The following is a 17988-nucleotide window of genomic DNA, read 5'->3' as shown; positions in this document are numbered from 1 at the left end:
ACACAATAACATCAATATTATCTATAGGATAAATTCCTTAAAAAGACAGAAAAAGATAGCGTGAAACAACAGCATAGAATCCTTTTTCCTTGTCTCTTCAACCAATTCTGGGTATTGTCTTTTTAGTCTTCACCAATGTGGTAGAGGAAAATGGCATCTCATTTTTATTTGCATCTTTTTTTTTTTTTTTTAAGACGGAGTCTCGCTCTGTCACCCAGGCTGGAGTGCAGTGGCGCGATCTCGGCTCACTGCAACGTCTGCTTCTCAGGTTCTAACGACTCTCCTGCCCCAGCCTCCTGAGTAGCTGGGATTACAGGCACCCGGAACCGCTCTAATTTTTGTATTTTTAGTAGAGATAACGTTTCCCCATGTTGGCCGGGCTGGTCTCTAACTCCTGACCTCAAGTGATCCACCCACCTCTGCCTCCCAACTGCTGAGATTACAGGCATGAGTCACCACGCCCAGCCTATTTGCATCTCTTTATGTAAGAATGAAGATGAGTATGGTTATTGACCATCTACGTCTTCCTCTCTGAAATGTGTTGCCCATTTTCCTATTGGGTTATCCATCTCTCTTCTTGACAAATTATAAGTTTTTTACCAACCTTTGGTCCAATGTGCTGTAAATATTTGGCCGAATTAACTGCTAAATTTGATTTGTAGTGTTTTCAGCCCTACGGAAACTTTTCGATTTTTTTTTTCCCTCTTGAGACAGTCTCAGTCTGTTGCCCAGGCTGGAGTGTGCAATGGTGCGATCTCAGTTCAGTGCAACCTCCGCTTCCCGGGTTCAAGCCATTCTCCTGCCTCAGCCTCCCAAGTAGCTGAGATTACAGGCATGTGCCACGATGCCTAATTTTTGTAATTTTTGGTAGAGGTGGGGTGAGACAGAGTCTCAGTCTGTTGCTCAGGCTGGAGTGTGCAATGGTGCGATCTCAGTTCAGTGCAACCTCCGCTTCCCAGGTTCAAGCCATTCTCCTGCCTCAGCCTCCCAAGTAGCTGAGATTACAGGCATGTGCCACGGTGCCTAATTTTTGTAATTTTTGGTAGAGGCGGGGTTTCACCACGTTGGCCAGGCTGCTCTCTAACTTCTGACCACAAGTGATCTGCCCACCTCAGCCTCCCAAAGTGCTGGGATGACAGGCACAACTCACTGCGCCCAGCCCTTTTTTATTTTTATCCAATTAAATTTATCTATCTTTTCCTCTATAACTTTGAGTTTCAGGTCATACCAGGGAAGCTCTTTGCTAGACAATAACTTGGAAAATTTTTTTTATGTAACTTCTAAATCATTACTTAAATGATGTCGATAATACATACATACCAGCACCTGCAGAGACAGCTCTCTTCCAATATCAATATCAATTTCTTTTCTTTTTTGAGATAGAGTCTTACTCCCTCACCCAGGCTGGAGTGCAGTGGTACGATCTTGGCTCACTGAAACCTCCGCCTCCTGGGCTCAAGCGATCCTTCCATCTCAGCCTCCCAAGTAGCTGGGACCACAGATGCCTGCCACCACACCTAGCTAAGTTTTTCTATTTTTGGTAAGGACAGGGTTTCACCATGTTGCCCAGTCTGGTCTAGAACTTCTGAGCTCAAGCGATCAACCCACCTCAACCTCCCAAAGTTCGGGGATTACAGGTGTGAGCCACCGTGCCCGGCAATATAAATTACTTAACAAAAATAAGCCAACTACTCTTTCTCTAACACTTTCCTGTAATCAATTGATGGGCAAGCTCTGTGCCAACTAAATATTGCTTACAACTACTGTAACAAAGGTTTAATTTTTTCCCTTAAATTTCTTCTTAAAATCTAGAAGTTGAAAAATAGTAACTACCAACAGATTTAATTTCTGACAAGCCCCTCAATCCTGAAACTATCAACAGCATAAATGTAAAATAAAGTCCAACAACTAGATTTTCCCTGTTGTAATTTAGTCATCTCTACAAAAGTCAATGAATACTTTCTGTATAAACTTGTAATTCTGCAATACCAAAAAACTGCTTTATGGTGCTATCAACAAAGTATTCTGTTCTTTTCCATTTCAGGAAACTAAAACAAACAAAAGAGTTCCACCTCAAATCAAAATTATAAAATAAGCCTTTCAAGTTAGCATATCAATTCAAACCACCACTTCAAGCTAAATTAAATGGTTAATCTAGCCACCCTCTCTCTGTTCCCCATAAAGGGGGGTGGGGGAACCCTGATCATAAGTGTTCTATCTCACAGTGCCAGCTGCCAGGCATATAACAGCCTTCCATCTCTAAAGCTGACTGGCACAACAAGTAATACAACTTGGAAGTTAAGGCAAATGGCAGAACTCAGATGGGAAAAAAGAATATTTTCCACAATTTGTATAGCACTTGTTTAGCACGTATGTTTCTGAAGTGGTGGTCAACTCTTCAAACTACACGAGAAACATCACACCACTTCACGTCAACCACTGCCAATTCCATTCAGTGGCCTCCTTCCCCTTTGGGGACTATTCAAAAAGTTACTATTTTCTTTTACAACTACTCACCCAGGCCTCTTCCACTGATGAAAGCAGGCAAAGCCCACGCTGTGTGTCTGTCTCCTAGAGAAGATTGCCTCTTTTATTTATCGCCCCTTGGCTTTATTTTCACAGTGAATTCCTGGCTTAAATGCAATCAGCCAAGAAACCCTCCCTATGTGCTCTCCTGTCATTCCTCATTGCTTGCAAGCAGAGTCAAGCACAGGGAGAGGAAAAAAAAAAAAAACCCTCAACATTGCCAGCCAAGCCATAAAAATTCGCAGACTCTAGTTTGTAATACTGAGAAGCCATAGATGTGCTTCCATCCATCTCCAACCGGCAGGAAACAGACAAACAAAAAAAAGGTATAACTTGAAAGAATGTTAATTAGATTTGTTTTAAGGGGAAAAAAGGATAGCTGAATAGCCTCAAAAGCTAAACCCTCTCTAGACAGAAGGAGAGAGTGCCCAACATAGAAAAGGCAACACTGGGGGCTGCCTTTGGAAATAAATGACCATGCAGAAAATCACGTTTACAGATTGCATTAGAATTCAAATTAACCAGACAGGATTAAAACAAATCTTAATTCTCTCTTGGGGCCCCTATCCAGGCCTCCACCCCACTCCCAAAGAAAAGAATGATAAAAGGAACTGACTACAGAAAGAGAAAAAGGATTAAGTCAAAAATCAAAGAGAGAGAGAGATGCGTCCAAATCTAACCCCATTCATTCCGTGCCGGGTTCACTATGCTGCAATTTCAAGTACACTAACATGGGAAGGGGTCAGAAAATATGCCATTTGCAATCAGGAGAAAAAAATAGGAAGTTTCACTATAGCATTCATTGTTCTTTTCAGTCTGGCTCAAACATTCCCATCGCTACGGCTGAAAAAGATCTGGACGGGAAAAAAAGAACATTTTGGGGGAAGGGGAACAGGGGACGCTTTTAAACTAAGGTATTTGAGAAAACTCTCAGGATCTGTCAGAGAAAGGAGGACTGTGCAGCTCTAAATCACAAGTCCTTCTCTCGCCTTTGTCAAATATCTTCTACTTTACAGGCCCTGAAAAGAAATAAAGAGACTCTTTTGTTTGGTTTCTCCTTTTCGGAGGGTGACAGAAAACTGAAAGGGGCACAAATAAACCTGAAAATGAGAACAAAGTGCTGGGTCGTGCCGGGCTGCCGCGCCGCGGGGACGCGGGAGCGGCAGCCTAGCCCAGTGTCTCGCGCTCATGCAGCCCGCTCTCCCCTTTGGCTGCGAGCGGCAAATCCGCAATTGCTGACCGCGGCTTGCCCGGGGCACCACGACCTGACCACCCAGCGCAAACAAAACTCGGGCGGTGGGGTACAAGGGTCGCGCCTCGGCCCTCACAGTGGCGTCTTGAAGCAGCTGCACAAAAAAGGGAAGCGCGAGCGGCTCCTCCTCGGGCTCGCGCCCTTTAATTAGGGGGTGTCCTCCCGCCTAGATGTCCCTCCGGAGACAGAGTCCCGTCCGCCGCCACCTCCCCCCTGCGCCGCTTGGAGACTGAGGAGACGCAAAGAAAAAGACATTTAAAGCCGCGGCAGCCAGTGGAGCTCGCCCGGGCCAGACACCACAGCGACCCCGGGAGCGCAGCGGCCGCTCTCCCGTCGGAGCCCTGGGAAGAGCGGCCGCCGAGCGGCTTTAAACGTATTCCCCTCCCCTCAAATCGCGTGGGGCGGGGGCCAAAAAGAAAAAAGAGCGAGCGACAGGCAGTGAAAGGGGGGGAGCGCCAAGCGGCCGGGCCGCGGCCGGCATTGTCTGCGGCCCGCGCCCCCTCCCCCGCCCCGCACAGCCCCGCCACACACACCCTCGCGGGAACCCGGCCGTCCGCCCGCGCCTTTGTCCACATCCACCCCCGAAACCGGCGAACAGTCCTCCAGGATGTGCTCCCCGGAGAAGAGCGGGGAGGGGATCGCGGGGAGGAGAGCGCGGGCCGGGGGCGCGGAGCCCGCGGAGGGGCGCGTCCTGCTGATTCATTTCCCACTCGCGCTCGCCCGTCCGGGGCGACCGGGGGCACGGAAGGGACGGAGGAAATGGGCGCTCCGCTCAGAAGGACCGTCCGGGCCAGTGAGAACACCCGCAAGGGTGCGGGCGCGCGCGGAACTGGGGGCTGTCCGCAGGAGAAAAGCGGGCGCCCCCCCCACCCAGGGACTGACGGAAGGACAGACGGCCCCCGGCTGCCCCGTGACTCACCGACTTGCAGGACGTTGTCTACGCAGCCGCTCTCCAGCAGCGCGATGCCCCGGCGGAAGGGCAGCCGCGTCTCGTCGCCGCCGTCCGCCGCCCCGGCGGCCCCCACCGACGGGGCCCCGGCCCCCGCGGCGGCGGCGGCGGCGGCGGCGGCAGCGGCGGCGGCGGCCGAGGTGGCCGCCGGGGAGGACGAGGAGCCGCTGCCGCCGCCGCCGCCCGCGCCGCCGCCCGCGCCGCCGGGGCCGCCGCTGTCGTCGCCGGGGCCGCCCGCGGCGCCGCCGCCGTGTTGAAGGACGAGTACATGCAGATCTCCCGCTCGCTACGGGGGAAGGACCAATAGACTATGCGGCGCTGCACCGGCTCCGGGATGCGCTCGAAGCGCTCCTCCACGCGCTGGAACGGCCACTTCTCCGCCACCCTGCGAGCCGCGATGTCCAGCAGCGACTCGGGGCTCTGGGTCTTGCCCGGCGGCAGCAACCCCAGCGCCGCACCGCCCCCGCACGCCGCCGCCGCGCCACCCGCCCGCGGGCTGGGCCGACAGGCAGAGGTGTAGCCGCCACCCGCGCCGCCGCCGCCGCTGCTGCCGCCGCCGCCGCCGCCACCGCCGCCGCCCGGCCGGCAGCAAAGCCGTTTCGCGGGAGGAGGCTGCTGTCCGCGCTCCGCCATGACCGCGCCGCTTCTAACCCGACAGCGGAAGTGCCGGGACCCTATAAACTGCACTAGGAAGCGCGACGCGCACACGCCGTCGCGACGCCACGCTACCATCTAGGGCCCGCCGCTCCTTGTATGGGCGCAAGAGGTGGGGCCTCCACTGTGACGTAAGGCTGGGGCGGGGCTCCGATAGGGGGAACCTAGGGCCGGGGGCCGGGCTATGCAAATCGCTGGGCTGAAACATAAATAGAGCGCTTGGCGGACACGGGGGTGGCGGGGGCGGGCGGTTTGGGTGCCCGGTGGATTGTGAGAATGTCAGGCTGCTGTGACGCGGGGGGGGGGGGGGGGGGGGGGGGGGGGAGGCGGGGCTCAGGCGGGGTTCCCGTGGGAGGGGGCGGGCCGCCGGGCCGGGCTGAGGTAGGGGGGGTCTCTGCGCCCCCTGCCTACTCCACTTTCCCCCTCCAGTTCTCAGGTCAGCCTCTCTTTGAAGTCCGCGAAGTGAGGATGCGCCTCGTGGGTCGCAGCGGGGAGGAAAGCGGAGATGGGGGGGTGAGTGAAAGGGAGGGTTCATCTAAATGGAGGGCGGGGCCCACGGGCCGATGCCCCACCCCCCGTCAGCCTGCCCTTCGGGGGAAAAGCCTCTGGGCGGAGGAGGCGCTTTCAAAACAAAGAAATGCGGCATGGAGCCTGGGGGACGCGGGTGGAGAGGAAGGCGGAGGAGGCGCGGCCGAACTCGAGCGGCTGCCAGCTTCCCCTCCAGCAGGTCCAGGGGAGCTCTCCCCACCACCCGCCGAAGCTGCGGCAGGGAAGGGGGAGGGTGGCTGCGTTCGGCGGCAGCTTTCCACTTGACTTTTGCAGACCCGGTGTGGAAGGAGCGCGCCCGCTCCGGTGCCCCGCGTGGCTGCAGTGCACCCATCCCCGAGCCCCGCGTCCGTTCTGTCCCGGCTGCAGGGCTGTGCCCGAAAACACGCTGAGCGCTCGGAACGTGCCCAGCAGTCGCGCGACGTGCGTCCGGGGCCGGCTGCCACCGTCCCGCCCTCGCTGCCTCAGTCCCTCGGTCCAGGAAGCCCGCTAGGAGTCGGGGAGCTTTGGCCGCCCTTGTCGCCCGCGCCGCCCTTGTCGCCTTCGCGGCGGCGCGGACGAGGCCCTGCTCTAGGCCGGGGTTTCTCCCGCAAGGGTGGAATGCAGCCCGGGCTGTGGGTTTAGTAGACACACCTTTTTGAGTACACACGCCGCAGGGGCGCGCGCAAGCCCCACGGGCGCGCGCGCACACCGCCCAGCCCGCGGCAGACGGCCCGCCAGGCGGCTGACGGCGGCTTCGGGCGCACTTGGGTCTGCGGCCCGGCTCCCACCCCGGCGCCCGGCTGCGCGGAGTGCAGGCGCTCAGGACGCGCGCAGCGCTCTCAGCTGCCTTGGCGGCGCCGGCAGGGCTAGTCTCCCCGGGTCCGGGCAGCGTAGCGGTGGACCAGGGAGAGCGAGCGCAGAGCGCGGCTCGCCGGTGCCTGGACGCGGGCGAAGGCGAAGAAGCAGTCTCTCTCTGAACTGGAAGCCCTGCGGACATTGTTAGTGCTCCATAGAGCTCGGTCAAATCTGCGTCCAAGCCGCAGACTTAATTACCGCGTCGGAGACACGCTTCCTCCCAGCCCCACCTTCTGTTTTTACTGTAAACAGTGGTGCTGATCCGCTCCCATTGTTGGAGATAAACTGTATCTCCTTTGACACTTTCGCATCTTTTAAGGTTATTGGCTGCTCCCCACCCCTGCCTCGCAGCCTGGATTTAAAGGGATAGCGCGCTTCGGCGTTTTAAAGAAAATAGCCCATTCGGGGCCGAAGCCCTGGAAACCTCTACCTACATGGCGGGCCTTCACAAGTCCCAGGCTGCGGGTCCCTGGGGTCAGGACGCTGGCCGACTTTCCGCAGCTGCCTTACTTGTTAGGAAAATTTTTGTGACACTATGTTTTTGTATATCCGTCCAGTATTTTTCTGGGCACCTCCTCCATGTCTAGGAAAAAGCCTTTGCGGAAAACTGGAAGATCTTTATGGGCAAGTAGAGGGGGGAAGTCTCTTTCAGGCATTTCATTTCTAGATCTCTTTAAAAATAAAAATAGTCTTTAAATTGTATAAAACATAGGTATAGAAGACAGTAAGTTCAAAAGTAAAACACAAGTTGGGTTCTGTTCTGTCCAGAAACAGTCATGATAGGACTTAGGCTTGTATAATGTGTAGATTAGCAAGCATTTTCATACATAAACACATAGAATCACTGAACTGGAAAGTCAGTGATGACAAAACTGGTGCCCCCTGACAGGATAAATGACTCATTCAGGTTCATAGGGCTTGTTAGTAGAAAAGATTAATTCACATTGAACGGGAAAATAGCTACCTTTGGAAGTGCCTAACTTTTAGAGCTTTCGTTATTATAATGAGCAAGAGACTGGATTTAAGGCACTGTCATTTGCCGGAGGGATCTATTATACTTTAGCTCTCTAATTCAGAGACAAATGAGGGGCCACCAGCTCAGCCTGACCCAGCTGGCCTTCCCTGCATTCTCTAACACTGATTACCAACTCCCTCTTGAACTGGCCCCCTCTCTGAGTTTCCTGGAATTCTGCCATCTCCCAGTGTCTCCAACTCCTCTTTTCCCTACCTCTTTTTTGTATATCTTCCTTCAACCCGTTTAATGTCCTGCAGCCTTTCCTGCAGCCTTTCACGATCCTCTTCATTTTGGATGATCCACCACTTGGAGAGTTTCCACCACCCACCCTACAACCGTTTTCCAAAGTATCATCTCCCTCTCCAGCTCACGTATTTCTTCCTGGTGGCCATCTCACTTTTCCGTCACCACCAGGGTGCCCATGGCCACCTCAAACCCAAAGAACCACCTGTCCCTAGAATCCAGGTTCTCTTCTTATATTTTTGATACTGTTGCCACCTGTTCCCAGGGCCCCAAGCTCTTTTCCTCTGCCTTTGCCTCTTGCCTTACAACTCCCACAGTTGACTTGTATTGTCTGTCCCAGCCCCTCTGGCTGCTCACAGTCAATTATTCCTCCTTTTCACTCTGCAGGAGCCTCCTTCCTGGTGTGTCTGTACAGCCTTTCCTCCTCCAAATCATCCTCCACCCAGCTGCTGTGCTTCCGAAAGTACATTTCGGATTGTGTCACCCTCCTGCTCAAGTCCCTTTAAATGGCTCTCTGCTGCCTACTGGAAGAAATCCAAACTCAGATCTGATCTTGACCAAACCCAACTTTTCAGCCTTGCCTCCCACAAAAAAAAAAAAAAAACAAAAAAAACAAAAAAACCCAACAGAACATTTCCCAGTTCCCCAGCAGGAATTCTGTTATGTCCCAACAGGACTTCTCCACCCCACACATTTGCTTAAGATGTTCCTGCTGCCTGAAATGTCTCTCCCTTCCCTTGCAACTTGTCAAATTCCTACCCTTCCTACAAGGATTTGCTCAAATGCCACTTCCTCTGGGAAAACCCACCTGGATGTGTGATCTCTCTCCTCAAGCCCCTTTAAGGAGAACTTTGGATCGTTCTTGTGACATTTATACCATTCTGCCTAGCATCAGAGTTATGTTTACACTTGCCTGAGCCATTGTCCTCCCTCCCTCCCGCCCCCGCCCTCCCCCCCTTCTCTGGTTAGAAATTATCTGACAGTTGGGTGTATGCCTTGTCCATTTCTGTAGTCCCTGAATGCCCAGCACTGTCCTGCAAGGTTTCTGTCTCCCCAGAGGTTAGCTACACCCAGGAGCCAAGGGAGAAGTAAGTGATGGTATGTCATCTTTGGCTAGTGCTTCTGCCATCTCTCATTTTTTGAGTAATTATAGTGTTTTTCCTGGTGTTCATAGAAATCATTACTAAATTACTTATGATTGCCCTTTTCCAGCAGGCTTCTACCCCAGGGACCAAATCAGGGATAGAGCCACCTCCAGTGTTTACCATTAGGCAATAGTAGGAAATCAAAGTACAGAAAGTCTACTGCTTCCCATATGCAGTGACTCATATCACATCACACCACACCACCAGTGTGGTCAGGAGCTAGGCACCCTGGCCCACTTCATAAATAGTACTCCCAGTAGCTAAACTGATGATCTCAAGGAAGTGAGAAAACCCCACCCAATGCCCACCTGAGCACATGTAGCACCTAGCCAACTGCAGTCAGATGCACAGATAGGTTGATGGACAGATGAATAGCAAAGGAATTTATTTGAGAAGGGCAGTGGAGTCCTAGCCAGAGATCTATCATGGCTCCTCCACCCTCCTTTAACTTAAAAATGAAATTTTGGAATTAAATTCAGTAGCGGGTTTACCAAATTCCTGGAGCAGTGGTTTTCAAAGAGAGACCCCTAGAGTGCCCCAGGGCAAAATGCACACAACTCTGGAGCTGGGAAACTAAAATCAACACATGTAGCAGCTCCCCACATGAGTCGTCTTTGCACTAAAGTTTGAAAACTACCCTTTGGTGACAAGAACTTCACAGGGCCCCAGCACTTAGGAGACCTGCAGAAGGAGAAAATGGCATTGCCTCATCATTATTGCTAGTCATCTCAGCTAATTAAGATAATAATTTGCCATTAGTAGGAAGATTCCAAGACATGGAAATTAAATTAGATCTAAGGAATTTCAAGTCATTTGAAGATGGACACAAAGTTATATTCATTTCCATTCTCTTTTTCATACTGGGATATATTTTTAATACTATAGTCAAAGCCAATTATGTTCCCTGGAATATAATTTGCTTAGAAGAGAATAAAAGCCTAAAACAGCATAGTTAACCTGTGAACCAGGCATTCTCCCTTCCTGTGCAGTGAGAGAGCATCTCACTCTGTATGGCTAAAAAGAGTGAAGAATGAGGGAGAGTAGATGATACTTCATCCGTGAAAAATGTCCAGTAACAGGGGAAAGTGCCAAAAGAGTCAACCTGGTCAGTCATTTCCATGGAATAGATTCTTGTGCAAAGGAAGAGGTAAGCAGGGAATGATAAACCAGAACTGAAAAATTTAAAACAATTGCTCCAACTTTGAAGAGGGTTCATTTTAACTTTGTTGAATCCTTGAGAAGCCACTAATATATATATATATATTTTGAGATAGGGTCTCGCTGTGTCGCCCAGGCTGGAGTGCAGTGGCGTAATCTCAGCTCACTGCAAGCTCCACTTCCCAGTTTCATGCCATTCTCCTGCCTCAGCCTCCCAAGTAGCTGGGACTACAGGCGCCTGCCGCCATGCCCGGGTAATTTTTTGTATTTTTAGTAGAGACAGGGTTTCACTGTGTTAGCCAGGATGGTCTCGATCTCCTGACCTCAGGTGATCTGCCCGCCTCGGCCTCCCAAAGTGCTGGGATTGCAGGTGTGAGCCACAGTGCCCAGCCAAGCCACTAATATCTTACTATTAATATTTTTGGACAGTGGGCACAGACACTGTACTAGGTCCTTTACAAACAGTAACTCATTTAATGCCCCTTACACAAGAAACGAAAGAAGAAACTGAGGCTCAGAGAAATTTGCCAAAGGTTATTTGGCTCCTATCTCGCCATGCAGGGATTCAAATTCTGTCTCACTCCAAAGCCAGAATTTTTTTCCATTATTCAGTATTTCCCAAACTTGTCAGGTCGTAAGAATCACCCCGAGCACTTGTTAAAAATATACATTTCCTTTACCTCTCCACAGGAGATTCTGATTCAGCAGGGCTGGGGTGGGGCTTGAAATCTATCTTTTTAACCCATGCCCTGGATAATTCTTCAGAATAGGCAAAATTGGGAAACATCATATTCCACACCACATTGTCACTCAGTAACCCACACTATTTCATTCCTTAAGATGTCCCCTTCTAAAATGTGCTGAATTAACAGAAAGTATATTCAACCACTGATCAATCAACCAATCTTTTCCAACCTGCTTCTAAGAACAGTGTATTCTGTCTAGATGGAAGCCTTTAAAGTTACAAGCTGGAATTTGGGAAAATAAATTATTGCATCTCAATATATACCAAAAAACCAGGCTGGCAAAATTGCTTACAAATGAATTTGTTTTAAATGTGATTTGGGCAATAATTCTACCCTCAAGAAGTAAAAGAGACTTGCTTTCATTAAATATTAAATAATTTGCGTGTGTTAATTTTCAGAAAAGAAAAACATTTTAGCGTATAGTTTGTATACCATTTAAATATTATTAAAAGTGACTAGGCTATTATTATTCTGTTAATTATTCCACTGCAAAGTGCAATGGTGAGGATCTTATTAAATGAAAACATCTTAAAACTTGAATGTTAATCAGGCTTCAAAACAGGCTTAGAACCCAGTGATCGCCAAAAGAAATAGGAAACACCATATTTCCTTAAAACCTTAATATTTCCCCTTTTGAATAACTAACTTTTCATGAACTATTTTGTTAAGATTGTCACAAGATAAAAGAATGCTATTTAATAGGATAGTGTAAAGACATTTACTTCAGTATTTATTTACCTGTGTTAACTAGGAAAAAACTCCCACTTATAAACACTAAAAAAGTGTTAGTGTAGAAGAATCATAATTTAAAAATTAATGATTTTCTCAAAATTGTCTCACGCTACCAGATCACTGTCTTGCAGATATCTCTGATAATGTGAGATGGTACAAGAAAAACAGGTTTAAGACATATTCTCTAGGGAGACAAAAGATGCTCTGACATGTATGAAGGATGTATTTACAGAAATGTCATTCCAAAATTCACTTTTTAAGCATATAGAATGATCATTTTTCAAAGTGATCAAATAATATTTTGTTCGTTCTCATTCCTATTTGGAGGAAGTAAAGATGTAAAGTTTAGACAGCCAGGTAACTTTAGGGGGCATCTTATACCTAGATAAAGATTATTTGCATTTAAGTTACATGAAAATTAAAATTTAAAACATGAAAGCCAAATTCTGAAACAAATTTATTAACAGCATTTTATCACCTACAGTATTTTAAAATATTCAAGAATTCACTCCCCGTCAAGAATAGCATCATGACAATTCAGATGTGAAGTGTCACTTCCAATGACTTTGTTCAAATCCAGAATTAGATGACCTGTGAAAGAGGTTTCAGTAAAAGCCGGTATATCAGACATTTTTCAATGTGAAATCTATATTAACTCACACCTCCACAGAATCACATTGCAGTAAAAACATGGTTATGCAGAACTTTTGCAAAAAACATCCAGAATGGACAGGTTTCCCGAAGAGCTGAAGTTGTACTTTTTAAGGACCAAAAATCTTTTTTTTTTTTTTTTAAACAGAGTTTTGTTCTTGTTGCCCAGGCTGGAGTACAATGGAGCGATCTTGGCTCACCACAACCTCTGCCTCTGGGGTCCAAGTGATTCTTCTGCCTCAGCCTCCCAGATATCTGGGATTACAGGCATGTGCCACCATTCCCGGCTAATTTTGTATTTTTAATAGAGATGGGGTCTCTCCATGTTGGTCAGGCTGGTCTTGAACTCCCAACCTCAGGTGATCTGCCTGCCTTGGCCTCCCAAAGTGTTGGGATTACAGGCTTGAGCCACTGTGCCTGGCCCAAAAATCTTTTTAAACGCTTAACGGGGCCGTGTGTGGTGGCTCACACGTGTAATCCCAGCCCTCTGGGAGGCCGAGGTGGGCAGATCACTTGAGGCCTGGAGTTTGAGACCAGCCTAGACAACATGGCAAAACCCTGTCTCTACTAAAAATACAAAAATTTAGCTGGGCTCGGTGGCAAGCACCTGTAATCCCAGCTATGCCGGAGGCTGAGGCACAAGAACTGCTTGAACCTGGGAGGCAGAAGTTGCAGTGAGCTGAGATCACACCACTGCACTCCATTCTGGGTGACTGAGTGAGACTCTGTCTCAAAATAGAATAAAAATAAAAGCTTAACTTTGCACACTAGACATCTTTCTAAAACATGACACACTTCTTTGAGTTCTTAAGCATATTATGAGGACTGATTATAAGCACAATGATGCCCTTAAGAGCTACTAAGGTACGCAAGGTTGCTTGTTCATAACAACAACAACAACAACAAAACCAGATTGCTGGCTTGATTTTTCTTCTCTTTTTCTCTTTATTTCTTTTGCCCTTCCCTTCCCTCCCCACTTCCCTCCCCTTCCCTTCTTTCCCTTCCCTTCTTTTCCCTCCATTTTTTATTTAGTTTGTTCTAGGTTTTGTTTTGGTTTGTTGGTGTCAGACTTTACAGTTGTGCTATTTCCTGTTACTTTTACTTTTTTGTTGTTTTTTTAGAGTCAAGATCTTGCTGTATTGCCGAGGCTGGACTCAAACTCCTGGGCTCAAGTGATTCTCCTGCCTCAGGAGTAGCTAAGACTACATGCATGTACCTCCATGCCCAGCCCCTGTTACTCTTAATTATTGTCATATAACCACCCATAATGTCCCTTCTCACTTTCTGAATTATTGCTCTCCCCATGCTGTGGCCTCTGAACCCGGAGAACCTGCTTTCTACAACTCTGTAAAGTAAAATCAACGAAGTTCTTAATGAGGATCTCCCACCTGGTTAAAATGTGCATTATCTTTGTCACATTTATTTTGCCTTCTACAGACTTCTTAGATTCCAGCCAGGTCCCAGAAAATGGTGAGGTTATTAGATGACCAAACTCTGGCTTCTGAGGGGTTAATATAGGATGATAATTGACATTCATGATGATGAGTCCCAGATGCCTACTGAATCATCATGTGTAAAATAATATTTACTGAACATGATTTAGGTTTAAAGCATTTCATGAAATTATAACCTTTGGAGCTTGGTGGTTTACTTCTGAAATCTATGGCCGTGTTTTGACAGATTTCAGATGAAACAAAATCTCCATTCCCAGGTCACACACAGGGACTGTATGCCATATACTCCTAGGACAGCTTGAGTTCACCCTGGAGAGGGGAGGGTTAGAAACCGAATCCTTAACAAGCCTGTCCTGCGACACTCAAGGCTGTGCATTAGGAATTACCTGGTCCCTGCCCACCTGTCCAAATGGCCTTATCTTTTGGTTCATTCCCTTTGCTTTCTGGGGCTCTGCCAACACAGGCTACTCAGGCCTACTTTCCATTCCTTTAACACTCACTTCCTCCAGAGGCCTTTGCCCAAGAGTTCCTGCTCCCTGGAATGTTCTCCTTCCCCAGGCCCCACAACCACTGCCTGGTTTCCTCCTGCTCAGCTTAATCACACTTCCTTAGGAAAGCCTAGCTGCCCTGACAGGTCAGTTCTGCCTATTACACACTCTAGTAGTTACATGTACTTCTCCTAGGAACTAATACCTGAGTTGTAATTTTTCATTTAGTTGTATGTAGGACACATTCATTACCTGGAGAATAGTAGGTGCTCAATAAATATTTTGTTCACTGAATGGAAGGGAGGGAGCAAGGGCACTTCCGCCAGACTGACCTCCTCATTGTGGTTAACATCAAGGTGTGCTGGGAGAGCAATTTCCAACAGCTTAACATTCACTTCATTGCTGCCAAGGCCCATGGGTCTTTCCTTTCCTTTCTAGAAAAGAGTAAAATCTACTCGATGAACATTCAGCAGCATGGTGTGAAGCTATTACTGCCACATTCTGGAAATCATTGCATTCTTCCAAGCAAAGAAATAAGAAAATCTTCCCAAACAAATGTCAGAAACTACCACACTGTCATACATGCTGCCTGTAACATTTGTCTTTTGTTAATTTTTTTTTTTCTGGCTGTCGTCTCAAGTGTCTCTCAAGTTTTGGCAATTTCAAGTCTTCTAGTTTCCATGGAAATAGGAAACAGTGATCTTGGAGATTAAGAGCAGGGAGATATCCACTCTAATGGGGTTCTAGAGTTTTCTTCCTTTGATAGTATTTTTGAATGTTGGTTTGGAGGCAGGCAACAAATCTTTATTTTTGTGCCTATAATGCATCAGGCATTGTTCTCTTCCAGGAATGCCTCCACCTCCAAACTGCTACATTAAAGATAAATACGCCCTCCCAGATGTGGGCTCTCAGGTTTATCCTTAAGTGAAATTCAAATTGTTGAGCAGAAACTATTAGCTCTGTAGTGAGAATCTTTACCTTTTCCCTCTAGGGAAGGTAACTTCCCTCAAGCACTTCAGATATTTTATAGAGCTCTTCATGACACTCGGATTACAAAGAACCATGGTATATCCATTGTTAATTTTATTTTTTTATTCTCTGTTTCACAAGGAAATAAAAATCTCTTGACTTCCACAGCAAGAAATAAACATGTAATGTTGCTTTTTTGGTTGTTCTATAATCTTCATACTTGATAGTTGCTCATATCCACAGAAAACTTGACTAGACATACCTGAAAAACTTGAAAAATCTGAAAAAGGAAAAAAATAGTTTACTTGTCTCCTTAATAGGCAAATGTCCACGATTTTATATCCTCTCAGAATAACTTAGTTTCTTTGAGACTTTGAACCTAGAATCTGTGTCCATGTATATAACCATGTAAGACTCAGCTTTTAACCTGTTATGTAATCTGTATTGTAATATACTACATCTCATTCTACCAGAAAGTTTGCAAGTTCCCTGAAGGACAGATATGGAAGATTATAAAATCAGCTCCTAGTTTGTCTCTGTGTGGAAGTTCAACCTCCTGGCCTCTTCCACACTTCTTCAGGATCTGTCCTGCTGCTGAGCACCCACCTGATGGATTTCTCCCCACTGCAACCCACCCTCCTCTCCAGGACCACTTTTTCTTGCCTGTAATTCTGGCCTCAGGAATGCCCAGAGGACATCTGTACCCAAAAAGTATATTTGAACAAGACCAAGTCTCCAGAATAAAGATAATCCCAATTTACAATTCAGCCATTAGAGATTTAATTCTTTTGCACCTTCCTGAGCCCCTTTTTAAAAAGTATGAATATCCTTTTAGGGGTTAAGATTTCAAGTCATTACCAGTGTATGCTCCCAAGGGATTCCTTAAGCTATATGCCAACCTCCAGTGGAAAATTAAATTCAGGACAGGCCTTGAAGGGTGATGCTAGGAGGAAAAGGGACACTGGGGGTTGGGGAGGACCAAATGAACTTCACTAAGGAGAGTCCATGAATTGAAGAGTCCCACCATAGACCACCCCTGGCCCCAGCTCCAACACTGGCTTTAAATAACTAAAGTCAGTTTCACTGAAATGGTGGCAGATCAGAGTAGGGCTCAAGCCCTAGCATCCATATCCAGGTTCTGTTTTTACAAGACTCAAGCCCTAGCATCCATATCCAGGTTCTGTTTTTACAGGTCTGACACAAGGTTTCACACTCTTCAATTCACGGACTCTCTTTAACATTCCCGTTTTTCTTTTTCCCCCTTGTTCCTCCTTTGCTCCTCTGGCCTAAGTTTATCTGTGTACTTGCTTGTGTGTACACGTTTTATCTGCATGTGTGAATGTCTGTGTCTGTATGCCCAGGTCTTCCTTTGTCCTGACACCAGCTTGTCTGGAAGTGGTAATCATAAAAAATTAATTCAGATTACTTGTTGGATGATTTAGATATTTTCAGCTTCATTAACAGCTAATCATGGCACAATGGATTACTCAACCAGGGTTTGAAATATGCCTTCAAGGTGGCTAGACTAACTGGAATGATCATGTAAGGGGACTTCAGCAGGGTAACATACACACACAGTGATTATGTCTTTTGTGGGAACATGCATTTGCCTACGAACTGTCTGTGCATGTTTTTGGCAGGTCCCCCTTCTTACTCTCCATTCCCTTCCCCTCCCTAGGTTCTGCCAGATCTGCCTTCAGATTCCTCAGTCATGAAGCCTCCCAGAGAGGGGTGAGAGCTCTTTTAGGTCTAACTACACCCTGTGAGGAGTGTCCTATTATGCCCGTGGGTCAGACAGGTGCCAACTGCACCCCAACAGAGTTCAGCACCAGGCTGGGAGGTGAAAGATGTGTAGCCAGAAGTCTTGGAAAGGCGCCACTGGGGACATACCCAGGTATCTTGCCGCCCTCAGAAAAATGCTCCTCTTACCTGCAAAACAAATTAGCGTCAGTGACAGAAGTGTGACCCTGGGGCCGAAGTTGTATGTGACCTCTTCCTCCAACCACCGAAAATATTCTGGTGGGTATGGGGGTCTGGTTGGTATGGGAGAGTATGAGCACACTTTCCCGCTGCCACCCCACCATAGACAACCATCCACCCCCGCCCCACCCCAAGCTCCAACACTGGCTTTAACTAACAAAAATCAGTTTCGCTGAAATTGACAGCAGATAGGAGTAGGGCCCTAGACTCAAGCACTTGCAGCCAAATCCAGGTTCTGTTTTTGCAAGTCTGACACAAACCACTAACTCCTCTGGCCACACAAAGTGCTCTGTGGGTAGGAGTAGCCCTGCTTGCCCTTGACAGGGACCACTTTCAAGGGCCAGTTGGATTTGTCAGGGGTTTTCTCTTAACGTTTGTCAATGACCATTGTCAGGTGTTGCTAGGGTTGCAGGAGAAAGGTTTCACTTGATTGGCTAAGCGACCGTATTCCTTAACCAATCCAAACGCTCTGCCTGGGGGAGGGGACTTAACAAGATAGAACAATATCAAGCACAGGCAGACGCATTCCGTGTACTAATAAGGCGTCTGGAAAAATGGAATTACAGTGTACAGGAATCCCATGCCCCTCTGCAGCTCCAGCCATGGCGTGGTTGCTGTTAAAAATGTTACAATGTAAGTTAAA

General features: G+C 47.9%; 1 protein-coding gene and 1 long non-coding RNA gene across 2 annotated transcripts in view; both read right to left on the bottom strand.

Moving 5' to 3' along the window:
• The window catches only part of ZSWIM6 (zinc finger SWIM-type containing 6), a 240227-nt gene extending 234843 nt beyond the window's left edge, over positions 1–5384 (bottom strand). Inside the window, 2 exon segments of the mRNA XM_033179662.1 lie at positions 4698–4979; positions 4982–5384. Of these exon segments, the coding sequence (XP_033035553.1) occupies positions 4698–4979; positions 4982–5360 (661 nt within the window). The 5' untranslated portion in view covers positions 5361–5384.
• A 10082-nt stretch (positions 5385–15466) lies between these two features.
• On the bottom strand, positions 15467–17743 carry LOC117065172. Its single transcript, XR_004429849.1, has 2 exons — positions 17295–17743; positions 15467–15645 (listed from the first exon to the last, which is right to left on the bottom strand). It is a non-coding gene; the product is annotated as an uncharacterized LOC117065172 (long non-coding RNA).
• Positions 17744–17988: the final 245 nt, after the last annotated feature.

The sequence above is a fragment of the Trachypithecus francoisi genome, unplaced genomic scaffold (assembly GCF_009764315.1).
Source record: "Trachypithecus francoisi isolate TF-2019V2 unplaced genomic scaffold, Tfra_2.0 Lachesis_group2, whole genome shotgun sequence".
Taxonomy (NCBI): Eukaryota; Metazoa; Chordata; class Mammalia; order Primates; family Cercopithecidae; genus Trachypithecus; species Trachypithecus francoisi.
Note: the sequence above shows the minus strand (reverse complement) of the source record. Positions and strands in the feature narration are given on the sequence as shown.